Below are 26,082 nucleotides of genomic sequence, written 5' to 3' on the forward strand. Positions count from 1 at the left end.
AGAGAGAGAGAGATGAGAGAGAGAGAGATGAGAGAGAGGGAGGAGAGATAGAAATCCTAGAGAAAGAGAGAGTGCTTAAAGTGAAAAAGGAGATAGAGATCCCAAAGAAGAGACATAGAGAAAGATATCCAAAACAGAGAAAGTGTGCATCTAAAGAGAGAGAGAGAAAGATAGCAAATAGAGATCTGAGGGAGAGAGAGAGAGATGCAAGAATGAGAGTGACAGAGATCCTAGAGAAGGAGAGATCCTAAAGAAAGAGAGAAGAGAAATTCAAAAGAGAGAGATCCTAAAGAGTGCTTTGAAAGAAAGAAGATCTTAAAAAGGGAAAAAGAGAGATCTTAAGGAGAGAGATAAAGATCTTAAAGAGAAACAGAAAGAGATCTTAGGGAGAGAGATATCTTAGAGAGATCTTAAAGAGATCTTAAAGAGAGAGAGAAAGAGAGAAATCCTGAAAAGGGAGAGAAACAGAGAGAGATCCTAAAGAGGGAGTGAGAAAGAGGAAGAGATCTTAAAGAGGGAGAGAGAGAGAGAAGGGAGAGGGGGGGGGGAGAAAAGAGGGAGAGAGAGATCTTCAAGAGAGAGATAGAGATCTTCAAGAGAGAGATAGAGATCTTCAAGAGAGAGATAGAGATCTTCAAGAGAGAGATAGAGATCTTCAAGAGAGAGGGAGGGAGAGAGGGAGAGATCTTCAAGAGAGAGAGAGAGGGAGAGATCTTCAAGAGAGAGAGAGGGAGAGATCTTAGAGAGAGGAAGAGATCTTCAAGAGAGAGAGGGGGAGAGATCTTCAAGAGAGAGAGGGGGAGAGATCTTCAAGAGAGAGAGGGGGAGAGATCTTCAAGAGAGAGAGAGGGAGAGATCTTCAAGAGAGAGAGAGGAAGAGATCTTCAAGAGAGAGAGAGGGAGAGATCTTCAAGAGAGAGAGAGAGAGAGGGAGAGATCTTCAAGAGAGAGAGAGGGAGAGATCTTCAAGAGAGAGAGAGGGAGAGATCTTCAAGAGAGAGAGAGGGAGAGATCTTCAAGAGAAAGAGAGGGAGAGATCTTCAAGAGAGAGAGAGGGAGAGATCTTCAAGAGAGAGAGAGGGAGAGATCTTCAAGAGAGAGCGAGGGAGAGATCTTCAAGAGAGAGAGAGGGAGAGAGATCTTCAAGAGAGAGAGAAAGATCTTCAAGAGAGAAAGATCTTCAAGAGAGAGAAAAAGATCTTCAAGAGAAAAATCTTCAAGAGAGAGATCTTCAAAAGAGAGAGAAAGATCCAAAAGAGAAAAGGCGTGCATCTAAAGAGAGAGAGAGATAGCAAATAGAGATCCCAAGGAGGGAGAGAGAGATCTAGGAGAGGGAAAGAGAGAAAGAGATCTAGGAGAGAGAGAGAGAGAGATCTAGGAGAGGGAGAGAGAGAGAGAGAGAGAGATCTAGGAGAGGGAGAGAGAGAGAGAGAGAGAGAGAGAGATCTAGGAGAGGGAGAGAGAGAGAGAGAGAGAGAGATAGATCTAGGAGAGGGAGGGAGAGACAGAGAGGGATCTAGGAGAGGGAGAGAGAGAGAGATCTAGGAGAGGGAGAGAGAGAGAGAGATCTAGGAGAGGGAGAGAGAGAGAGATCTAGGAGAGGGAGAGAGAGAGAGAGATCTAGGAGAGGGAGAGAGAGAGATCTAGGAGAGGGAGAGAGAGAGAGATCTAGGAGAGGGAGAGAGAGAGAGATCTAGGAGAGGGAGAGAGAGAGAGATCTAGGAGAGGGAGAGAGAGAGATCTAGGAGAGGGAGAGAGATCTAGGAGAGAGAGAGATCTAGAAGAGGGAGAAAGATCTAGGAGAGGGAGAGAGATCTAGGAGAGGGAGAGAGTGAGAGAGAGATCTAGGAGTGGGAGAGAGAGAAATCCTAATAAAGAGACTTTAAAGAGAGAGGAGAGAATCAAAAGAGAGAGATCCTAAGGAGAGAGAGATTTTAAAGAAAAAGAGAAAGATCTTAAGGAGAGAGAGATAGAATTCTTAGAAAGCGGGAGAAATCTCAGAGGGATATCTTAGAGACAGTGAAAGAGATCCTAGAAAGAGAGAGAGAGAGATCTGAAAGAGAAAGACATCCTAAAGAGAGAGGGAGATCCTAAAGATAGAGAGATCTTAGAGAAAAAGAGATCCTAGAGAGAAAGATATTCAAAAGAGAGAAGGCGTGGATCTAAAGAGAGAGAAAGATAGCAAATAGAGATCCGACGGAGAGAAAGAGAGAGATCCAGGAGAGGGAGAGAGATGCAATAGTCGGAGAGATCCTAAAGAGAGAGAAATAGATCCTAAAGAGAGATTTTAAAGAAAGAGAAAGATCTTAAAAAGAGAAAAAGAGAGATCTTAAGGAGAGAGAGATAAAGATCTTAAGGAGAGAGATAGAGATCTTAAGGAGAGATAGAGATCTTAAAGAGAGACATCCTAAAGATAGAGAGAGATATACCAAAGAGAGAAAGAGATCCTAAAGAGATCCTTGGGAGAGAGGGAGAGAGAGAGAGGGAGGGAGGGAGAGAGAGAGAGAGATCCTAAAAAGAGAGAGAGATCCTGAAGAGAGAAAGAGATCCTAAAGAGAGAGAGAGAGAGAGAGAAGGATATCCTAAAGAGAAAGATAAAGATATCCCAAAGAGAGAGAAGGAGACCCTAAAGAGAGATTAAGAGATCCTAAAGAGAGAGAGAGAGAAAGAGATCCTAAAGAGAGAGAAAGAAAGAGACCCTAAAGAGAAAAAGAGATCTTAAAGAGAGAAACAGATCCTAGAGAGAGAGAGAGAGAGAGAGAGAGAGAGAGAGAGAGAGAGAGAGAGAGAGAGAGAGAGAGATCCTAAAGAAAGAGACAAAACGATACTAAAGAAAGAGAGAGAGAGAGAGAAAGAGGTCCTAAAGCGAGAGAAAGAGATTCTAAAGAGAGAGAGTAGAGATACGAAAAAGTGTGGCGACAAAGAATTCGAGGAGAAAGAAAGGCAAAAATAAAAAGAAAGAAGGAAAAGTGGTTGGAAGGAAGCGAAAAATTGGGAGGGAAAAGCAGAAAAGACAGGAAGAAAAGTGGGAGGAAAGAGATAAAGAAAAGAAGAATAAAAGAGGCGGGAGAGAGAGAAAGGAAAAGAAGTAGGGAGCGGAAAAGAGTGAAAAAAGGCAAAAAAAAACACAGGGAAACGAAAGGACAGAAAAGGACTGAGCGAGGAAAGAGAGAGGAAAAAAGAAAATTTACGTCACACATCTCAACTTACGTTAGTCTCGCTGTCCCTAATGAGAAAGTCCCCGTCGTGCCCCCTCTGGTTCAGCAGGTTGTCGCACATGTACCGCGTGATGCTCCCGTAGTACCACGGCTTGTCGATCAGATGTGGTTTATCGCCCATCGTCACCTGCGACCTCTCCATCTCCTGCTTGCCCCTGTCGACGAACGGCTGCGTCAGGTACTCGGAGAGCTCCTGCAGGTAGTTCCTCGGCACCAATCCGACCTGGCCTTGCGCGTTCCTCGCCTTGTACCACTCGGGGTCGCTCGGCGGCCTGTCGAGGATCTCGAGCCGGTCGCCCTTCTCGAAAGACAGCTCCTGGTCGTTCGTCGACGAGAACGAGTACAGCGCGACGACGATGTCGAGCACGTTCTCGGCCATCGCGTACGTGTGCAGCGTGTCGTCGGCGTCGCCTTCTTCCTGCGTGTAGTTCGAGGGAAACCAGCCGGCGACGTTGCCGCTCTGGCCGCGCCACCAGCCGTCGTTGCTCTTCTCGAGGATAAGGATGCGGGAGCCCTTGACGAGCGAGAGTTCATCGGGCTGCTGGGCTTGGTAGTTGTACTTGACGACGGCGGTGCCGATGGCCTCGGAGGGGTCGGCGGCGGCACGCCGCGCCATGCTGGGGGACTCGACGGTCCGCGAGGGGGAGTTGTTCGAGGGGAGGGTCTTGGAGCCGCCGCCTTTTTTTACCTGCGAACCGAGAACGGAACATCATCGGGGAGAAAGTTTTAAGAAGGCGGCTCATTTTTACGATTGTATGATTTCTTGATGTTATATCCCTTTCAGAAAGTCGATGACGTCAACGTAAATAATTATTAAACAAGTTTTTACTGAAAAATATTCCGAGTTAATATTTATTCCGGTAATTACAGTTGGAAAAATACAAAAAAGCAACACCAACAAAAAATTACCTTGGATAAACTGAAGTTTTGTGAGTTTTTTTTGTAACCAATAAACTGCATCTTCGTTTTAACAGCACGACTAATTTCCACAAATATCTAACAGTCAATATGTCGCAGAATTAATGTAATTAATGTTTCGTAGTGAACGACGCACAACATTAACATTGGGTGTATTGACTGATTATTGCAAATACTGCAATCTGACCAAACAAAGATAAAATATGTAAACGTTTGAAATCACAGAGACTTTAATTATTTACAATGCACTCAACCATTTGTGTTTTGACAAACTCCGAGTGGTCGTTCGTCTTGAGAAATAGTCGGGGAAGTGGTGAGGTCGAGAAGTGCACTCAGTCGCCGGTATCGTTCCTAAATATTTTACAACTCGACCATTTGCCATCGTAAAAAAATCGGGAAAAATTTACGCGACTAGAGCGTCCAATAATGGCCTCTCAATAACAATAAACAACCCAAATAGACGTTTTAACTGCCGAAATATTATCACTAAAGCAAGGATCAAATGAGTCATAAAAAACATTTGGAGTATTTCGCGTCTGCTATCTCTTTATCTGTATGGATCACCGATCTTAAACCCTGCCCAAACAAGCCACAACTGGCCCACAACATACCGTTACCTTTTTCTTGATACTGTCGAACAGCGAGGGCTTCTCCTTCTTGACGTAGTTACTCGGGACGTACCCAGCCTGGTTCCTCGAGTTCTGCACCTTCCACCAGTGCTTGGAGTCATCGAGCAGCAAATACCTCTCGTTCTTCCTAAGGTCGAGTTCCTGTGGCCCCTGCGCCGCGTAGTCGTACTTGGCCACGACATGGCAAATGTCATCCTGACCAGTTTTGCCTGCGGAACACAAGAAGAATCAAAGTCGCGCCGCGAACTCACGACCCAAGCACTAACCATGTCTGATAATTGGTGCAGCCATCGAATGGGGTGTCGATTTAGCGGCGAAATTACTCTTAGCTTGCCAAGACGGCTCTGGCATTCCACGAACAGATCGGGTCTCCAACATGACCACAAGCACAACTATCTAGTGCTAGCCGACATTCATGCTTCTACTCTACAACAGTGAATGCGATGATAACAAGATCATGCTAGAATTGAAATGCAATGAACGTTGCCGAAAGTGGGAAGGGAAAGCGGGCTGGGGGCGGCGGCGGGTCGGGGGCGGGCTCCAGGAAGTCGTCTTCTACGGGGAGGAAGCTTGGGGGTGGGACCAAAACAATAAAAAAAGAGGTGGAATTGATCGGGGGCGAGATGGCGCTTACCAATTTTCAAACTGGACATATTCCCGTGTTACTCATCAGTCTTCGGCATGAAGCACCATCCACTTGCTTTTCGAGGTAATTACATAGAAAATATCTCCCACCCTCCGGGTTTGCAGAAGACATCACAATCGCACAGGGGAGATTTCATAACTGGAGGCGCCGCAGGGGGGCGCTGCCGACTGACACATGGGCGGGAATTTCGAATCTCGAGGGATAAATGCGCATTTTGCGAAGCAAATTCGAATCGGGGGGCCTCGAGCTGACTTGGAAGATTTTTATTATTCGTTCAGCGACAAAAACCGTTTGCGAAGTTTGACAAACACATCAAATTTGAAAAATCGATCAAAATATATTTGACAATGTACCAACAATTGGTTCACAGAGTGCCATCACTTTTTGCCAGTGTGTACAGCTGGTTGCATACACCTACAAATTAAGAACTGGGTGGAAATGGTTTTCAGTGACTAACTACCCTGTCTTTTGCTTCTTACGGTACCATTTATAGCATAATAAAAACACCATATTATTTTTCTGTAAGTAAACAAAAAAACATCCAAAAAAGGCGGAAAAAGCGACAAATAAAAAGAGACGAAAAAGGTAAAAAATGTTGCAGCAAAAACAACAAACATTTTCTGTTTCCAATTTGTCATGTTTAATAAAAATGAATCATGTACAGTAATTAGTAGTCATCACAAACCACCCACTATATCGGTGGTTTGTTGTAGTTATAAACTAGTAGTTAGTTAATTTAATTTAATTTAATTTTAATTTAATTTAATTTGACGGGAAAACCCCAATTTACAATACTATAAACTATACAAATTGAAATTATCTTAGAAAATACAAAATCAAAAAACTAATTAAGTAAATAAAATCTATATACTTATAAACCCTTCACTAATAATTTTCCTAAAGAATTGAAAATGAATTAAACTAAAATACTAACATTCTATCATACATTTTAATTTACAGACCTAAAATACACTTAATTCTAGATTTGAATTTTGATCTGCCACAATCAAATAATAAAAATGTTGAACTTTCCGCCATCCTATTAGCCGTTTCCATCATTCGTTTGATCGGATGATTTTGTGATTTGTTAGTCGTGGACACAGGTACCCTAAATATCACTGTGCTCCGAGTTTTTCTACTATTTGAAAGAGGTATTAGAAATGTTAGTTGACCCAACAAGCTAGGATTGTCTATGTAACCATTAACTAGCCCATGAAGAAAACAAACATCGTACATTTTACGTTGATCCTCTAATGACAATATTTTCAAATTACACATAATCCACGAATAATCCCCTCTTTGATGGACCCGATTAAGTTTGAATTCCAACAGTCGTAGAAATTTTTTCTGGACTCTTTCTAAAAGGTCGATATCTTTCCTATAAAATGGCGACCATACAGGAGAGCAATAGTGAAGATTTGACTGCACCAAAGAAAAATACAAGGTTTTAAGAGCAGAGACAGATAATGCACGACAGTGACGCCAAATGAGTCCCAGCATGCTTATTGATTTATGGAATATATAATGAAAATGTCCCTTGAACGTAAGTTTGGAGTCAAAAATGATTCCTAAATCTTTGACTTCATTTACACGAATTACTGAAGATTTCCCTAATTGGTAATCAAAATACAACACTGATTTGACATTAAAAAAAGAAATAATACAGCATTTTTTCAAATTCAACGGAAGTAAATTGCTCACTGTCCATTTATGCAGAGTACTTAGGTCTAGTTGAAAATCTGAAGCATCATCAACAGATTGAATAGTTCTAAATAATTTCAGATCATCCGCATATAGTAAAAATTTAGAGTTCTGAAATCCAATTGTCAAATCGTTAACGAAAATTTGAAACAGTATAGGTCCACAATGTGAACCTTGTGGTACCCCAGAAAATGCAAAGTATTGAGAAGACAGATGATTACCAATTTTAACTTGCTGAGATCTATTAAATAAAAACGATGTTAGCCACTTGATAGTCTTCCCACTGAAACCTAATTTAGTCATCTTAAAAATAAGTAACCTATGATTGACTTTATCAAACGCTTTTGAGAAATCTGCGTATAAAGAATCTATTTGTCGTTTTCGAGAGAAAGCATCATTAAGATAGCAGTAGTATTCCATCAAATTAGTTAATGTTGATCTATTTTTATAAAAACCCATTTTGTTTAACAGAAATAAGAGACGAAGAAATCCACTGTAATTGTTTGGCCACAATAAAATCTAATATTTTTGGTATTACTGACTGATTACATACCCCCCTATAATTATCAATTTTATTCCGATTGCCTGATTTGAAGATGGGAGTTACAAAGCTATTTTTCCACATCGTCGGAAAGTTCCCTAACGATAAAGAAGTCTTAAATAACAAAAACAATGGTAATGAGATTGAAAAAAACACAGTTTTTTATCAGAATACTAGGCACTCCGTCTGGACCAGGATTGCAAGAAGACTTTAATTGAGAGATATATTCAAATATTTCAACAAGATTTACATTTATTGAAACTATCAGAAACATTATTCGACCAGGTACTCTAGCTATTCGGCTATCTGCTAATATAATTGCTGGCCATTTACTAATAACCCTTCTAGGAAATACTTATGTTAGTAGTAGTCGAAAATTCCTGCTCTGGGTAACCACATGTACAAGGTGAGTTAAGTAGTGTCTTCCTTGTAAATAGTAAGATAAATAACCGTTTATTCATCATTAATATACATTAGTCCTTCAAGTTAAATAATTGTGTTCCGAAAAAAATATAGAATGTAATTAAAGTACTCTGACAGGTCAAATCTTGCAGCAGGTGATTTTTTCAATTTCTACTCTAGTTGGTCATAACCTTACAACCTCATAACACTTTGGTTGCGGTTTAAAAAAATCACACGGTATAAAATTGTTGTAGAAACTTAAGCCACGATGAATTTAAGCAACTTGATGCGGTTTTAGTATACTCCAACTTTATTGGAGTTTCTTTTTTTGCCTTTTTGTATAAATTATCAAATGTCACCAGTGCATTGTTCAAAATTTTGGTGCAAGTGAAATGCCCCGAGGAACAGCAATTTTAAAAACTAACAAAAAATGCGATTGATTTATATCGACTGTACAGGGCCGTCCGACGTTCCTTGCGAATTGTTGCGTTTACTTTGTCTAGTTTTGTTTGCGATATCTTCTATTTTTGCTGAATTAATTAGTTTTTGGCGATCCGAATTCGGCGCTTATCTGTCATTTCCGTCAAGTTTGCAACCGTGCGTTGCAACCTTTGCAACCAACTTCTCAAGCGATAAAATACCCAAATTACGTCGTTCCACTCGGAAACTTTGTGATAATCCCCCTCGAATCGTTTTTATCTGCGTTTTTCATGTTGAAGACACCGCTATCGCTCCGATCCTCGTAAAAACGGCGCCCGGCTTTTCCTCGTGCACCCATCAACCACCTCTTGTCAAACCAATCAAAATGGCGGACCCAGGTTACAAGAATCGCATCCAGAACTTCAAAAATAAGGGCAAAGACCAAGATGTAAGTACCCGGCGCCCCCTCGGGCCGCGAACCGGCCCCCTCCCTCCCCCCGCGCGCAGCCCGCGCGTCCCCCGACTCGCTCGACAGCCCCCTAATGCGTGTGCCCCCAGGAGATGCGACGGCGCCGCAACGAGGTCACGGTCGAGCTCCGCAAGAACAAGAGAGAGGAGACGCTCCAGAAGCGGCGCAACGTGCCCGTCGTGGACTCCACGGACGAAGACGACATCGAGAAGAGCCTCTCGAGCACCAACCTCGAGGAGCTGGTGGCGCAGGCGTCCATGGTGGACAACCCGGCGCTCCAGCTCATGGCCATCCAGACCGCGCGGAAGCTGCTCTCCTCGGACAGGAACCCCCCGATAGATGCGCTCATCGTCAGCGGGATCCTGCCCATCCTCGTCATGTGTCTGGAGCGGTACGACGAGCCCTCGCTGCAGTTCGAGTCGGCATGGGCGCTGACGAACATCGCGTCGGGGACGTCGGCGCAGACCAACCGGGTGGTCCAGGCGGGGGCGGTGCCGCTCTTCCTCAAGCTGCTGCACTCGCCGCAGCAGAACGTGTGCGAACAGGCGGTGTGGGCGCTGGGCAACATCATCGGGGATGGGCCCCAGCTGAGGGACTACGTTATTGAGCTAGGTGTTGTTAATCCGCTGCTTTCGTTTATTAAACCTGACGTACCCATCTCGTTCTTGAGGAATGTCACATGGGTTATTGTTAACTTGTGTAGGAACAAGGATCCGCCGCCGCCTATACAGACTATTAGGGAGTTGTTACCGGCTTTGAACGCGCTTATTCATCACACAGATATCAATGTGAGTACCTCAAGATGACTCATTTTATTTATTTTTTTTGTGTGTTGGGTGTGCTAAGTTAAGTTTGGGGCTGGACGGAGACGGCCTTCGAAATTTACACATTTTTTATTTCAATTTACGAAAATTCTATAAAATGCGTATTTTTACAAAAACGTGATTTGCCATTCATGTATGAAGAGGTGTTATTTTTGAAATTGTTGAAGATAAGAGTGCAAAGGCCGAAACGTGGCGCCGTCACTGAACAGTTCGACGAGCTCAATTTAGCAATTTAAAAATAGTGTCAAGGGCAAGGCGGAAGTTCGCGAGGGTCAAATATGCGACACAAGGTAGGCAACCAACAATACACTACCACCCACTACGATATTTTCACTAATTGGAAGGAAAACCCGTTAAAATTGATATGCAAATTGTGCTATTGTTTTATTGGGTAGGCAGAATACCAAACCACATTATATATGCATAATTAAAATACTGAAAAAAAAAACAAAATCAATCACTCCATTTTTTGAAATTTTGAGAACATAATGCTGTTTAAATTTTGTAAAGAAAAAACTCATTTGAAACACAGGCGTAGCATGCTTCTTTACATTTACTTTTATAATTATATTATATTAAAATAGGGTAGCAAAGACCGTCCAAAGTAATGCCTAGTGTATGAACGGAGTTTTGTCGAATAAAAACTCGTCAACTGCGAAGTTTCAATAGAATTTAGTAATACATAGATAAGTTTTATTTCCTATTGTTCTAGTCCCATAAATTTTAATTCGTCTTGATTAATTTGGTTTGATTATTATAAATCACATTTTTTCAATGTGATTTATAATAAACCTGACTCGATTTATAAAAATAGAAAATTTTCCAAGGATGTGGTTGTCATTTTCGTAAAAAAAATAGGAATAGAGTGTTTAGCGCAGATGCTGGTCTTGTCCTCCGCAAAACTGTGATAAGTATACATATAGTACTTTTTACTTCCCGAGCGTAAGCAAAGGAAGTATTGTAATCGAGTCCGTCGGCCGACTCTCTACTTTTACGTTTTCTCGATCTTTCATGACCCCTAGAAGACGAAGAAATAGGTCTCCCATTTCCGTCTGTCTGTCCGTCTGTCCGTCTGTCCGTCCGTCTGTCCGTCTGTCCGTCTGTTGTCACGGATTTTTATTAGACAGATAATCTCCGAAAGTACTCGACCGATTGTTGTGAAATTTTGTACTTATATTAAGAATATCATGTAGATGGTAAAACGCTAACCAAAATTTGTCGAATCATCCCCACCACTAAAGCGATGACGTCACTTCAAAATTGTACATAGTAAATGGGTTTTCAATTGTATAAAATAACATAGTCCTACACATGTAGTTTACAACTCTGAATCGACTTTTCACCCGAAACGTCCAGATTTTTGGAAAAAAAATCAAAATTATAAAACAACATTTTGAAATTTAATTTTTAATCTGCTGACCAGAATGCTTTGAAATGTTGCAGATGTTTTAAGGCTATAAAGAGCATCATAAATCTTTAGTCAAAAAATATTTGCTTATCCCCTCCAAAAACTTGATGACGTCAGCTCAAAAGTTTGTGGAATAAATCATATCTAAAATGTACAAAATATGATGAGTCTGTACTTGTGAACTATCACTCCATTCATATTTTTTGGATTTGCATATACAGGGTGACTCAAAAAAATTAATGAATGCGTAAATATATTTTATTGATTTAATCAGGAACTACAAAACCGAATGCTCTGAAATCTTGCAGATGTTTTAAGGTCATAAAGAGCATAATAAATGTTTAGTCAAAATATATTTGCTTATCCCCTCCAAAAACTTGATGACGTCAGCTCGAAAGTTTGCCGAATAAATCATATCTAAAATGTACAAAATATGATGAGCCTGTACTTGTCATTTATCACTCCATTCATATTTTTTGGATTTGCATATACAGAGTGACTCAAAAAAATTAATGAATACGTAAATTTATTTTATTGCTTTAATCAGGAACTACAAAACCGAATGCTTTGAAATCTTGCAGATGTTTTAAGGTTATAAAGAGCATAATAAATTTTTAGTCAAAATATATTTGGTTATCTTCTACAAAAAACTGATGACGTCAGCTCAAAAGTTTTCCGAATAAATCGTATCTAAAATGTACAAAATATGATGAGTCTGTACTTGTGATTTATCATTCCATTCATATTTTTGGATTTGCATATGCAGGGTGACTCAAAAAAATTAATGAAGGCGTGAATTTATTTTATCGATTTAATCAGGAATTACAAAACCGAATGCTTTGAAATCTTGGGAATATTTTAAAGTTATTATAAGCATGGTAAACTTTTGTTCAAAATGTATTTCTTCATCCCTCCTAAAAAAATTGATGACGTCACCCTTAAATTTTGCTGAATAAATCCTATCTAAAATGCAAAAAATACGATGAGTTTGTACTTGTGATTTATCATTCCATTCATATTTTTTAGATTTTCTTAAGAGGTGGTTCAAAAAAATTAATGAAGTCAATTTATTTTATTGATTAAATTAAAGGCAACACTTATTATTAGTATTACACCCCAACCAACCCAATTTGGTAGACACAAAATTTGTTAAAGGAAAAACTCGGTTGAAACATAAGGGTAGCACGCTTATTTACATCGACTTTAACATTACAGACCTGCATTTGTTTTATGCGTTCACTTGATTCCGCGAATGTGAAATAGACATGTTTATAATCAACCAATTGTGAATTTCACCGTCAAGAATTAAAATAAAACCCAATGTTTTATATAATAAGCGGAAGTCGAAGCAATAAAACCGACGGTCGTTTTGTTTACAGTTTCTGTGTTTGGCTCTCACGTATGCTGTTACGCCTGTCATCTTAAATTAACAATGTTTATACATACACGATTTTCAGTTGCCTCTGATACGTAGGTATACGTGAGTAAATTGTTTCGTTATTTTATTGATTATTACAAATCAATATTCAAACGACCCAATTCATTTTCCCGAAAATTTGAGAATATAATAATTTTATTCTTAGTATTACACTACATCTATCCCAACTGATATACGTGTCCTTGCAAAAATGTTGATGACGTCATCGCAATTTTTTTTTAAATTCCCACTACAAAAATGTAATGAGAAAAAAAACACAATAGGCATGCAGTCGTCAAGTTTCCGACAGCGAGGGAAGTACTGTCTAAACTCTTTAGACCAATTTTTTTCGTGAAGTTTGCTAAAGCTTGACGTGCTTCTCATTTCTGCCCCAGATCTTGGTGGACACAGTATGGGCATTAAGCTACCTCACCGACGGCGGCAACGAGCAAATCCAGATGGTGATCGACAGCGGCGTCGTGCCCAAGCTCATCCCGCTCCTCAGCCACAAGGAGGTGAAAGTGCAGACCGCCGCCCTGCGCGCCGTGGGCAACATCGTCACGGGCACCGACGAGCAGACCCAGGTCGTGCTCAACTGCGACGCCCTCTCGCACTTCCCCGCCCTGCTCTCCCACCCCAAAGAGAAAATCTGCAAGGAGGCGGTCTGGTTCCTGTCGAACATCACCGCCGGCAACCAGATGCAGGTGCAGGCGGTGATCGACGCCGGCTTGCTGCCCAAGATTATCAACAATCTGAGCAAGGGCGACTTCCAGACGCAGAAAGAGGCGGCTTGGGCCATCAGCAACCTGACGATCGGCGGGAATAAGGAGCAGGTGGCGACCCTGATCCGGGAGGGCGTGATTCCGCCGTTCTGCGACCTGCTGAACTGCAAGGACGCGCAGGTCATCCAGGTGGTCCTCGACGGGATCAACAACATGCTGAAGATGGCGGGGGCGGAAGTGGAGCAATTGTGTACGATGATCGAGGAGTGCAATGGGTTGGACAAGATCGAGCTGCTGCAGAATCATGACAATATCGAGATTTACAAAATTGCGTATGATATCATCGAGCAGTACTTCAGCGGAGACGTAAGTTTTGAGGTTTGTGGTGGAGAGGGGTTTGGACGGTTTTTGGGTTTCAGGCTGACGACGATCCGAATCTGGCGCCCACCGCCGGTGAGACCGGCTTCCACTTCGATCCCAACACGAACGTACCGAACGAGGGGTTCAAATTTTGATCGGTTCTATTGCTCAGAGTAACAGTTTTGATCTAGCGCGTTTGCTTCCTTTCCCTTGTTTTGTCCCGGATTATGTACGCTCATTTTGACTGTTTGTGTACATATAGAATTTTTTATAAATAACTGCACGTGATTCCGGCAGGATATTTATTTAATTTAAAGAGGACCGACGGCACGTCAGGTCGTGGAACGGTTTTATTTTTTTACGCGTAAAATTTAAATTAGGTAAATATCGGGGATCGAAATGACCGTACATAAGGAAAATCTGAGCATGGTCGTGCAATCAAAACAATATGGATTTAACAAAATTTTAACGGGGGCGTCATGCACAGATTTTTTGTATATTTTATGATATTAACGTTTTTTGGTAAACATCATGAATATTTACATGGTTTTTTTAGTTTTACATTTTGTTGCCGGTAGCAATATACATAATGTTTATCGAAAAGGAGGATACATTTAGGATACAATGAAATTTTAATTGACTGGTCATCTTTAATTAATATTAATAAGCTATTATGTAATAAAAATTATAGTTTCTTGCTTACCATTGTACTATGGTAGTTAATCGTTTTAAGTAAAATATAATTTAAAATAAAGCGATTCTTCTTTTGTCGACTTTTCTTAACGAACACGACAATTAAAAAAACAAACAACAAAGATTGATTTGTTAGAACACGACCGACTGAAAAGAGGTCAGAAAATGCAGCCATGGTTTTTATTTTTTCCGTACCCAAACATGGAAACAATTATCAGCATCACTAACACAATTATCGTGTTTACTACTAAATTAGCGCCGTTAATGTAAGGCCACACGAGAGTATAGCATTACACATATCAGAATAAACAGACAAATTCGCAGTGTTTCACAATAATTGTAATTCCAAGTCGAGGAATTTTAATAGTTTAATTAAATTTAGCGCGTGGTATTTCGTACTCTACGTGGGCGTATAATTGTCTAATTGCATTAAGAAGCCCTAAATATATTTCTAATAAAAGCGGAATCGTCAAGATTTGCCTCATTTTTGTGCAAAGTCCAGTGCTAGTGCCACAAAATGGTGTACAACTTCCGAGTGTTCAAAAAACAGTCCCCGAATGCCAAACTCACTTTATACTTGGGAAAGCGCGACTTCGTAGACCACATTTCGGGGGTGGAACCCATAGGTAACTATTTTTAGCTACCCCCGTGTTTTTTGATTAAATAAATCCGCAGACGGCGTCGTGTGCATCGACCCCGACTACCGCGACCGCAAGGTCTTCGGCCAAGTCATTTGTAGCTTCCGCTACGGCCGCGAGGAAGACGAGGTCATGGGTCTCAACTTCCAGAAGGACTTGCACCTAGCGACCCACCAGATCTACCCGCCCCCTGATAAACAAAACCTGTCTAAGTTGCAGGACCGCCTCAGCAAGAAGCTCGGTCCCAACTGCCACCCTTTCACTTTCGCGCTGCCGGCCAACGCCCCGGCGTCCGTCACCCTGCAGCCGGGGCTCGACGACGAGGGGCAGCCTTGCGGGGTGCACTATTTCGTGAAGTTGTTCGTGGGGGAGTGCGAAACCGACAGGTCCCACAAGAGGAGCACGGTTTCTATGGCCATCAGGAAGGTGCAGTATGCGCCGTCCAAGCAGGGCAAGCAGCCGTGCACCGTGGTGCGGAAGGACTTTATGCTGAGTCCCGGGGAGCTGGAGCTGGAGGTGACGCTGGATAAGCAGCTGTATCATCACGGGGAGAAGATAGCGGCGAATATTTGTATTCGGAATAATAGCAATAAGGTGGTGAAGAAGATGAAGGTCATGGTGCAGCAGGGGGTGGATGTGGTGCTGTTCCAGAATGGACAGTACAGGTCGACGGTGGCGAGCGTGGAGACACAGTAAGAGGGGTGTGGGGGGTAAATTGTTGTATTCAAAGTATGAAAAATGTCTGGAAGTAAAAACTTTCATTCTTATCAAGTTAAATATCTCGTTTTGGGATTGTTTATTATTAAAAGTTTCGTTTTTGCATGAAAATTTATATAAAATATGTTGTTTTAAGTGTGGTTCTAAGTTTAAACAAGCATTTTTTATTGTTTGCATAGGCAACCAATAATACCGCTATGTTGTGACATTCTATTATTATTTGTTGACACGTTGTTGGGCCAGTGTGTATTATTATTTGTTTTTGGTAGATTTTGGTATTGATTTGACTCTTTCGAACGAAAATGAGTTACCCAATTTAAATTTCTTAGGTAGGACCATCTACATTCTGCCATTATTTTGAATAAAATTTAGCTTGAATTTTACTTCTGAAACTCAACCCATTTCGTCTCCTTTTTTATTTAATTTTTTTGTTTCCCTTTTTTATCTTTTTATTGCGTTTTTTGTATAATCTTTTTTCTACACTTATTTGTCGCCTTCTTTTTATTGCATTTGCTTGTTGCTTTCATCATGTTCCCTTTTGTGTTTCCCTCTTTTACCCTGTTTATTGTCATCCTTTTGTGTCACTCGTCATTATTTTCGCTTTTTTTCAATTTTTTGTCCCCTTTTTTATGATTTTTGTCTTTTTTTACACCTTTTCCAATTGCCTTTTCTTGGTCAACTTTTTTTTGTCACTTTGTTTAATTGTAGCCTTTATTTAACACTCTTGCGTCAGTTTTTTTCTGCTGCTTTTTATCGCTTTTTCCCGTTTTGACCGCTTTTTTGGTGCCCTTTTTTATATTTTATCGTTTTATATTTTCATCGTGTTTTCACATTTTTTTTCGCCTTTTTTTTCGTTGTTTTCTAATCGTTTTTTTTAATCGCTTTTTTGTCTGCTTTTTGTGTCCCTTTTTTAGTTTCCCCCTTTTTTACGTTTTTTATTGCATTTTTTGTTACCTTTTTTTTTACATTTTTTTATTGCTTTCTTTGTCATTTGTACCTTTTTTTGTCGTCTTTTTTATGCTCTTATACTGGGTGTCTGCAAAACCAGTCGTTATGTACGGAGGTTTGGAGAGTCCTAAAAAAATAATAAAAAAATTCTTCATGCTGTAGATTACGAAAAAAACGTAATTTTATAAAAGTAAATTTGGCGACACTGTCCGCACCTAATGCCTGAATACCTCTTGCGAGAAGAGAGGGCGGGTGGGCGGGGCTAGTACCTGCTAAGATAAAACTGATTTTGGCAAATGACATACCCTCGAATAAAAGAGAGGGTGGGTGGGTGGGGCGGCTAAAATAAAACCGATTTTGGCAAATGATATACCCTACAAGAAAAGAGAAGGTGGGTGGGCGCGGCTTATTGTCATCCTTTTGTGTCATTCTTGTTTTTGGTAAGTTTTTTTCGGTTTTTTCACTTTTTTGCCCCCTTTCTTTAGGATTTTTATGCCACTTTTTGTCGTTTTTTTTTTTCTATTGCCTTTTTTTATCCCGTTGTCACTGCTACATTGCAACCTTTTTTTTGCTTTTGTATCAGTTTTTTGTGCTGCTTTTTATCGCTTTTTTTACATTTTATGTTTTTTTGTCGCCGTTTTTTATACCTTTTTTATCACTTTTTTGTCGCTTTTTTTTATTTTTTTCTACATTTTTAGCGTTTTTTCATAACTTTTTGGTACCATTTTTGTCTCCTTTTTTTGTCATTAATGTTTTTGGTCACTTTTTTGCCTTTTAAGGCGCATTTTCTTGTCTTCTGACGACCTATTTTTTGTCTCTTTCTTTGTTGCCATTTTTTTTTATTTTTTGGCTAGTTTGTATCTCTTTTCATGGACTTTTTTCTCGCTACTTTATCCTCTTTTTTGTTGTCTTTTTTGTCGTTTTTTACCACCTTTTCCTTCCGTTTTAGTCGCATTTTTTCTATCACACATGTTTGTCACCCTTTTTTGGTCGCTTTTTTATCATGTTTTTGTAGCCTTTTTTTTATTCCTTTTTTTTGTGTCGCTCTTTTTTTAACTCATTTTTTTTAAGTGACATTTGTAACCTATTTTGTGTCTTCTTTGTCGCCCTTCTTTTCGTAATTTTTTGTCGCCCTTTTTTTGTCCATTTTTGTATCTCCTTTTTTTCTGGACTTTTTTCCCTTTTTTTTCTCTCTGTTTTATCCTCTTTTGTGGTCATTTTTTGCGCCTTTTTCTGTCGCATTTTTATGGCCTTCTTTCTGTCGCTTTTGTTTTTACGTTTTTTGTGGCCTTTTTTGTGTTTTTATGCCTTTTTTGTCTCCCTTTTTTACTCAGATTTTATAAGTGTTTTTTTTTTAATTTTTATCGTCACTTACTTTTTCCGTTTTTCTTGCCACTTTTTCTAACTCCCACTTCTTTAGTTGCATTTTTTGTGGGCTTTTTTGAATTTTTATTTTTCTTCTTCTTTTTGTGTCGCTTTTTTACTTCTTTTTTTTTGAAGTAGCATTTTTTGTGGCCTTTTTTCATTTTTTCTTCCCTTTATTTTTGTCCCTTTTTGTTTGGAACATTTTGATCACTTTCTCTGATTCCCATTTTTTTAATCGCATTTTTTGTTGCTGTTTTATCATCTTTTTTATTGCTTTTTTGTCCCATTTTTACTCGTTTAGTCGCATTTTTTTATAGCTTTTTGTTATGTTTTTTTCATTCGTATTTCTCTTTTTGTGAGTTTTTTTTCGCTTTTTTTTCTTGTTACTTTATTCTCATTTTTTGTTGTTGTTTTTTTTTTGTCTTTTTACCACTATTTGCTTCCTTTTTAGTCGCATTTTTTCTATTACAATTCTTGTCGCCCTTTTTGGTCGCTTTTTTATCTATTTTTTGTGTCCGTTTTTGTTACTATTTTTTTAACTCATCTTCTTTTTGTGTCACTTTTTCTACTCCTTTTTTTTAAGTGGCATTTTTATGATCTATTTTCTCTTTTTCTTTGTCGCCCTTCTTTTTATAATTCTTTGTCGCCATTTTTTTTTCTCAATTTTTTTATCGCCTTTTTTTGTGACTTTCCCTTTTTTCTCGCTTTTTTTCTCTGTTTTATCCTCTTTTGTTGTTGTCTTTTTTATAGCTTTTTCTATCGCATTTTTATGGCCTTCTTTCCGTTGCTTTTTTTTATCACATTTTTTGTAGCCTTTTTTAGTATTTATTAATTCCAGTTTTTTGTGGATTTTGATCGTCACTTGCTTTTTCCGTTTTCTCTGCGGCTCCCACTTTTTTTGTTGCATTTTTGTGGGCTTTTTTGGATTTTTATCTTTCTTTTTCTTTTTGTGTCGCTTTTTTTTTACTTCTTTTTTTTAAATGGCTTTTTTTCGTTTTTTTTTGGAACATTTTTAATCACTTTTTTTGGCTTTTTTTGACACTCTCTAATTCCCATTTTTTTAGTCGCATTTTTTGTGGCCTTTTTTTGTATTTCTATCTTTCTTCTTTTTGTGTCTCTTTTTTTACTTTTTTTTAGTCGGTCGTATTTGTGGTCTTTTTTGCTTTTTTCGTCGCTTTCTTTTTGTCCCTTTTTATTTGGAGCATTTTTCAAATCACATTTTTTCTCACTATTTTATCATCTTTTTCGTTACTTTTTTTGTCACATTTTTTACTCCTTTTCTTAGTCGCATTTTTTTGTATTGCGTTCTTTATAGCCCTTTTTTTGGTCCCATTTTAATTCCATTTTTATCATTGACATTTTTGTTATGTTTTTTTCATCGCCTTATCGGAGTTATTGCCAACTTTTTTTTTCCACCTTTTCTTTGTCTTTTTTGCTCCTTTTTCCATTGTCTTTTTTGTTTACCTTATTCGACCTTTTTAATCTCGATTTTTGTCACCGTCTTTGTAGTCTTTTTTGTTTTTGTTAGTCTTTTTTGGTCCTTTCTTATCGTATTTTTGTTGCCCTTTTTTCACCTTTCACCGCTTTTCAGTAAATTTTTTGTACCCCATTTTTATCGTTTGATTTTGGCAAATGACATATACTCTAAGAAAAGAGAGGGTGGGTGGGCGGGGCTAGTACCTGCTAAGATAAGACTGATTTTAGCAAATAAGGTATTTTTTAAGAAATTTAATTAAATTATTATAAGAAAAAACACTAGAGGCTCCAAAGCAGTTTCAAATTCTTTCCAAACAGGAATACCTAGAACCTCAAAATTGTTTTAAATTTTTCTAAAAAAAACGGAGTCCCAAAATTAACTCAAAATCAGGTCAGTTCAGAATTTTGCAGAAACCGAACACCAAGTCCTCCAAAATTGTTTGAAATAATTTACAAAAAAAAATCTCTATGGGCGCCCAAAATAATACACCAGGGGTACACAAGAGTCTCTCGAATTAAAAAAAAAAACACTGCGGCACTCAAGACTTTTTCAAATTAATAAAAAATAAAATACTAAAAGCTCAAAAGATTTTTCCAAGTTCGTCCAGCAACAAAACATCAGATCCCTTTAAATTTATCCAAAATGTGAGAATTCGGCATTTTCCAAACACCCGGTATATCGTTTCCTTTTCACCTTTTTTTTTGAGCCGTTTTTTTTTTCATTCTTTTGTCGCTTTTTTGTTCTACCTTTTGTACATTTTCTTTTATTGCTGTTTTGTATAACTTTTTTCACGATTGTTTGTGTTTTTTGTTGTTCATTTGTAACTAAAATGGAGTATAAAGCACCATTTTTACAATTTTTTTGGTTACTTTCTCTTTTTCTCACTTTTTTGTAGCGTTTGTAGGATCATCATAAAAAAATAAAACCCGCAGCCTCTTTCAGGTTGGTACACATGGTAACTTGTCTTTCGCACAGCCTCTTTAGCTCAAAAACAACCAAGAAATAATAGTTGTTTAATTATTGTCAGATTGTACAAACTTACTGTTTAAAAAAGTACTAATTTTGTAATCTAGGGAGGGATGTCCCATCCAGCCTGGATCTACACTGCAAAAAATCGTCTACTTGGTACCACTGCTCTCGTCCAACAAAGACAGACGAGGAATTGCCTTAGACGGACAACTAAAGCGCCAAGAAACTAACCTGGCATCAACTACACTGTAAAAAGTGCGTTATAATTGTGTGCACTTTTTCAAATTTTTGTTTCCAGGTTGGCATCTCCCGATCAACGCGACGCTTTCGGGATAATCGTTTCTTACGCTGTTAAGGTGAAACTGTATCTGGGGGCCTTAGGTGGAGAGCTGTCTGCCGAATTGCCATTTATTCTGATGCATCCTAAAGTATATTTTCGAAAAATTTTAGTTTTTGAAATTACTAGATTCGTTTTTAGCCCGACAATCGTGGAAAAATGATCCATGCTGACAGCCAGGCCGAAGTGGAAATGTTTAGACAGGACACCATCGACAAAGAAATAGATGAGTAGCGACAACTAGTATGGTATAAGCGGTTGCGCCTTAATTATATATGTCCTTGCCCTATTATTATCTGAAGTTTGTAACGTTATATCACATTTGTATCTGCATAGGTGCATATTTATTTAAATAAATCCAGCTTGCATAATTTAAATAACTAATAAGCTTCATTCAAACACAGCTTTGCAATATATTAACAAAAATTTATTCCTCAAAGACACAAAAAATTTCTCTACAACCCGGACAAGCCTTTACAATAGTATTTTGACTAAAACCGCCGACAAAATCCAAAAGTAGATACTCAAGTCCAGCGACAGCCTGTGCGCCGCCCCCGTCGCCTCCCCGTCGTACAAGCTCGTCTCGTTGTTGCACGGAACCTCCACCGACGGACACACCTTGCACACCAAATTCTTGACCTTCCCCGTCATCAGCGCGCACACCTCCTTCTCCTCCTCCCCCACGGTGACCTTCTCGGGCACGCAGCCCCTGATCTCGGCCTTGTTCGTGTCTGCGCAAACCCGGAACCGTCAGTGCTTACCGCACTCGTGCGACTACTCACCCCCGTCCTTCAGCTGCAGCATCAGGCAGTGGGTGTACTTCTCCGGGTTGTCGAAGTCCTCGGCGGCGTCGGCGGTCGCGTTGTCCCACACCATCTTGGCGTCATCTTTCAGGCCTAGTGCGCTCATCTTGTCCGCGCTGCAGTCCATCGTGTCGCTGCGGGCGCCTTTGCAGCCCGCGGACACGCACTTGGCGCACATTTTCTTGGCGGCGGCGGCGGCATCGGCGGGCTCGCCTTCGTCTTGTCGGCGGTACCGCCAGTTGCCGCTAACCAGGTCTGAAGCAGAGAGTTGACTTTGGGGGAGGCGTGGCGGGGACTCACCTGGTACTGCGAGTAGAGTCGTTAAAATGCATATGAAGGATAAAAACAACTTCATTTTGGGGCAAACAGACAATATTTCCGAAATGTAGAAAAAACTTCACATTGGGACGCTGAGAAAAAAGTTGAAGTTTGGCGAAAATCAATAGGTCTCCAAGGGGAATGAGCGAGCGGAGAATAACACACTTGATGTAGAATTTCGAATTGGAAAAGGGGTTTTTCTGCTAGAGTCTAAGAGTAAAAACTATAACGATAATGTCTTGAGAAGAATTTGAAAAAATTTCGGGGCCACTGGTGTTTTGGTTTTGAAAGATCCCTGGATTTTTGCGTTTGAAAAAATCGTAGGGGTCCCTGACACGGCGTTTTTGGAAGCGTTTGGAAGAATCTTGGAGGCTCCTAGTGTTGAATTTGAAAGAACCTCGTGTCCTCGTGTTGTGCTTTTGGACGAATTTGAAATAATCTCCTGGTGGTTTGTTTAAAAAAAAAAAATTGAAAGAATATCTTAGGGGTAGTTGACAGAATCTCGGAGGCTCCTAGTGGTTTTTGTTTTGAAATAATCCTAGGTGTATTTGGTGTTTTGTTTTTGAAAGATTCCCGGAGACCTCTAGGGTTTTTGGTTTTAAAAAAATTTTAAGGACCTTTAGGGGTTTCTGATCATATTCTGTTTTTAGAAGCATTTGAAAGAATCTCGGAGGCCCCTAGTGATTTTATTTTAAAATAATTTGAAAGAATCTTAGGGGTTTCTTATGTTGCGTTTTTGAAAGAATCTGGAGGTCTCTAGTATTTTTGGTTTTAAAAGAATTGAAAGAATCTCTAAGGCCTCTAGTGTTTTTGTTTTAAAAGAATTTGAAAGAATCTCGGAGGCTCCTAGTGATTTTTGTTTTGAAATAATCCTAGGGGTATTTGGTGTTTTGTTTTTGAAAGAATCCCGGAGGCCTCTAGGGTTTTTGGTTTTAAACAAATTTTAAGGACTTTTAGGGGTTTCTGATCATATTCTGTTTTTAGAAGCTTTTGAAAGAATCTCGGAGGCCCCTAGTGATTTTATTTTAAAATAATTTGAAAGAATCTTATGGGTTTCTTATGTTGCATTTTTGAAAGAATCTGGAGGTCCCTAGTATTTTTGGTTTTAAAAGAATTGAAAGAATCTCTAAGGCCTCTAATGTTTTTGTTTTAAAAGAATTTGAGAGGATCTTCGAGGCTTCCTGGTGTTCTGTTTTTGAAAGAATTTTGGAGATCCCTAGTTTTTGTTTCCCGGTGTTCTATTTTTGGAAATCTTTGAAAGAAACTTGGGGCCCTATAGGTTTTTTTTTATTTTAAAAAGAATTTGAAAGATTCTTTGGGGTTTCTAGTGTTTTGTTTTTGGAAGCATTTGAAAGAATCTCGGAGGCTCCTAGTGATTTTTGTTTTGAAATAATCTTAAGGCTGCTTGGTGTTTTATTTTTGAAATAATCCCAAAGGCCCCTAGAGTTTTTGGTTTTAAACAAATTTTAAGGACTTTTAGGGGTTTCTGATCATATTCTGTTTTTAGAAGCATTTGAAAGAATCTCGGAGGCCCCTAGTGATTTTATTTTAAAATAATTTGAAAGAATCTTAGGGGTTTCTTATGTTGCGTTTTTGAAAGAATCTGGAGGTCCCTAGTATTTTTGGTTTTAAAAGAATTGAAAGAATCTCTAAGGCCTCTAATGTTTTTGTTTTAAAAGAATTTGAGAGGATCTTCGAGGCTTCCTGGTGTTCTGTTTTTGAAAGAATTTTGGAGATCCCTAGTTTTTGTTTCCCGGTGTTCTATTTTTGGAAATCTTTGAAAGAAACTTGGGGCCCTATAGGTTTTTTTTTATTTTAAAAAGAATTTGAAAGATTCTTTGGGGTTTCTAGTGTTTTGTTTTTGGAAGCATTTGAAAGAATCTCGGAGGCTCCTAGTGATTTTTGTTTTGAAATAATCTTAAGGCTGCTTGGTGTTTTATTTTTGAAATAATCCCAAAGGCCCCTAGAGTTTTTGGTTTTAAACAAATTTTAAGGACTTTTAGGGGTTTCTGATCATATTCTGTTTTTAGAAGCATTTGAAAGAATCTCGGAGGCCCCTAGTGATTTTATTTTAAAATAATTTGAAAGAATCTTAGGGGTTTCTTATGTTGCGTTTTTGAAAGAATCTGGAGGTCCCTAGTATTTTTGGTTTTAAAAGAATTGAAAGAATCTCTAAGGCCTCTAGTGTTTTTGTTTTAAAAGAATTTGAAAGAATCTCGGAGGCTCCTAGTGATTTTTGTTTTGAAATAATCCTAGGGGAATTTGGTGTTTTGTTTTTGAAAGATTCCCGGAGACCTGTAGGGTTTTTGGTTTAAAAAAAAATTTAAGGACCTTTAGGGGTTTCTGATCATATTCTGTTTTTAGAAGCATTTGAAAGAATCTCGGAGGCCCCTAGTGATTTTATTTTAAAATAATTTGAAAGAATCTTAGGGGTTTCTTATGTTGCATTTTTGAAAGAATCTGGAGGTCCCTAGTATTTTTGGTTTTAAAAGAATTGATAGAATCTCTAAGGCCTCTGGTGTTTTTGTTTTAAAAGAATTTGAAACAATCTTCGAGGCTTCCTGGTGTTCTGTTTTTGAAAGAATTTTGGAGATCCCTAGTTTTTGTTTCCCGGTGTTGTGTTTTTGGAAATATTTGAAAGAATCTCCGAAACCCCTAGTGCTTTTTGTTTAAAAGATTTTGAAAGAATCCTAGCGGCTCCTAGGGTGCTATTTTTAAAAACATTTGAAATAATTTCGGAAGCCCTAGTGTTTTTTATTTTAAAAGAATATGATAGAATGTTAGTGGTTCCTGGGGTTCTGTTTTTGAAAGAATCTTGCCAGCCCCTAGCGTTCTTTTGTTTTAAATAAAATTTGAAAGAATCTTTGGGGTTCCTAGTGTTTTGTTTTTGGAAGCATTTGAAAGAATCTCAGAAACCCCTAGTGCTTTTTGTTTAAAAGATTTTGCAAGAATCCTAGCGGCTCCTAGTGTGCTATTTTTGAAATCATTTGAAATAATTTCGGAAGCCCTAGTGTTTTTTATTTTAAAAGAATTTGATAGAATGTTAGTGGTTCCTTGGGTTCTGTTTTTGAAAGAATCTTGGCAGCCCATAGCGTTTTTTTTGTTTTAAATAAAATTTGAAAGAATCTTTGGGGTGTGTTTTGTTTTTGGAAGCATTTAAAAGAATCTCGGACCCCCTAGTGGCTTTTGTTTTAAAAAAATTCGAAAGAATCCAAGGGGTTCCTGATGTTTTGTTTTAAAAGAATTTGAAAGAATCTAAGGGGTTTCTGATGTTTGGTTTTTGACAGAATCTCGGAGACCTATAGTGTCTTTGGTTTTAAAAGAATTTTAAAGAATTTTAGGGGTTTCTGGTGGTGTTCTTCTTTTGGAAGCATTTGAAAAAATCTTGCGGGCCCTTCGTGTTTTTTGATTTAAAACAATTTGAAAGAATCTCAGAGGGACCTAGTGTTCTGTTTATGAAAACATTTGAAAGAATCTCAGAAGCCCCTAGTCCTTTTTGTTTTAAAAGAATTTGAAAGAATCTTAGCGGTTCCTATAGTGTTCTATTTTTGAAAACATTTGGAAGAATTTCGGAAGCCTCAGGGTTTTTTGTTTTAAAAGAATTTGACAAAATGTTAGGTTTTCCTGGTGTTCTGTTTTTGAAAGAATCTTGGAAGCCCTTAGTGTTTTTTTGTTTTAAATAGAATTTGAAAGAATCTTGGGGTTTCCGGTGTTTTCTTTTTGGAAGCATTTGAAAGAATCTCGGAGGTCCTTAATGGTTTTTGCTTTAAAAGAATCTGAAAGAATCCCGATGTTCTGTTTTTGGAGCATTTGAAAAAATCACGTAAGCTCCAAATCTTTTTATTTTAAAAAGAGTTTGAAAGAATCTTTGGGGATTTCTGGTGTTCTTTTTCTGGAAGCATTTGAAAGCGTCTAGAAGACTCCTAGTATTTTTGGTTTTAAAAGAATTTGAAAGAATTTTACGGCTTTCTGATCATGCTCTGTTTTTGGAAGCATTTGAAAGAATTTCGGAGGCTCCTAGTGTTTTTGTTTTAAAAGAATTTGAATGAAGCTTAGAGGTTTCTAGTGTTCTAGTTTTTGAAGAATTTGAAAGAATCTCGAGGCCCCAAGCTTTTTTTGTTTTAAAAGAATTTTCTTAGGGG

At 38.7% G+C, this 26,082-nt stretch overlaps 5 protein-coding genes across 5 annotated transcripts; 3 read left to right on the top strand and 2 right to left on the bottom strand.

Moving 5' to 3' along the window:
• Nucleotides 1-181: 181 nt before the first annotated feature.
• Nucleotides 182-2,451, top strand: LOC135142974 (trichohyalin-like; the record flags this gene model as incomplete). Its single annotated transcript, XM_064074791.1, is given in 3 exon segments — nucleotides 182-293; nucleotides 515-1,266; nucleotides 2,272-2,451. Coding segments are annotated over 3 exon segments (1,044 nt in total), but the record flags the coding sequence as incomplete, so codon positions are not given.
• Nucleotides 2,452-3,201: 750 nt separating this feature from the next.
• LOC135142968 (SH2/SH3 adapter protein dreadlocks-like) lies at nucleotides 3,202-5,588 on the bottom strand. Its single transcript, XM_064074786.1, has 4 exons — nucleotides 5,400-5,588; nucleotides 5,032-5,191; nucleotides 4,748-4,974; nucleotides 3,202-3,906 (listed from the first exon to the last, which is right to left on the bottom strand). The coding sequence occupies exons 2-4, from the start codon at nucleotides 5,141-5,143 to the stop codon at nucleotides 3,202-3,204; spliced, it is 1,044 nt and encodes a 347-aa protein (XP_063930856.1). The 5' UTR covers nucleotides 5,144-5,191; nucleotides 5,400-5,588.
• Nucleotides 5,589-8,648: 3,060 nt separating this feature from the next.
• Nucleotides 8,649-14,442, top strand: LOC135142969 (importin subunit alpha-4-like). The gene is made up of 4 exons (XM_064074787.1): nucleotides 8,649-8,923; nucleotides 9,034-9,732; nucleotides 12,989-13,681; nucleotides 13,735-14,442. Exons 1-4 carry the CDS (start codon nucleotides 8,861-8,863, stop codon nucleotides 13,828-13,830), a joined length of 1,551 nt encoding a protein of 516 aa, XP_063930857.1. The 5' UTR covers nucleotides 8,649-8,860; the 3' UTR covers nucleotides 13,831-14,442.
• Nucleotides 14,443-14,555: 113 nt separating this feature from the next.
• Nucleotides 14,556-21,193, top strand: LOC135142970 (arrestin homolog). Its single transcript, XM_064074788.1, has 5 exons — nucleotides 14,556-14,994; nucleotides 15,044-15,698; nucleotides 20,587-20,730; nucleotides 20,781-20,910; nucleotides 20,961-21,193. The coding sequence occupies exons 1-5, from the start codon at nucleotides 14,886-14,888 to the stop codon at nucleotides 21,051-21,053; spliced, it is 1,131 nt and encodes a 376-aa protein (XP_063930858.1). The 5' UTR covers nucleotides 14,556-14,885; the 3' UTR covers nucleotides 21,054-21,193.
• Nucleotides 21,194-21,258: 65 nt separating this feature from the next.
• LOC135142973 (uncharacterized) lies at nucleotides 21,259-22,065 on the bottom strand. Its single transcript, XM_064074790.1, has 3 exons — nucleotides 21,923-22,065; nucleotides 21,602-21,877; nucleotides 21,259-21,550 (listed from the first exon to the last, which is right to left on the bottom strand). Exons 1-3 carry the CDS (start codon nucleotides 21,975-21,977, stop codon nucleotides 21,294-21,296), a joined length of 588 nt encoding a protein of 195 aa, XP_063930860.1. The 5' UTR covers nucleotides 21,978-22,065; the 3' UTR covers nucleotides 21,259-21,293.
• Between the last annotated feature and the right edge of the window lie 4,017 nt (nucleotides 22,066-26,082).

This window comes from Zophobas morio, unplaced genomic scaffold (genome assembly GCF_036711695.1).
Source record: "Zophobas morio isolate AGI-343-1 ecotype UQ-CSIRO unplaced genomic scaffold, CSIRO_AGI_Zmor_V1 ptg000056l, whole genome shotgun sequence".
Taxonomy (NCBI): Eukaryota; Metazoa; Arthropoda; class Insecta; order Coleoptera; family Tenebrionidae; genus Zophobas; species Zophobas morio.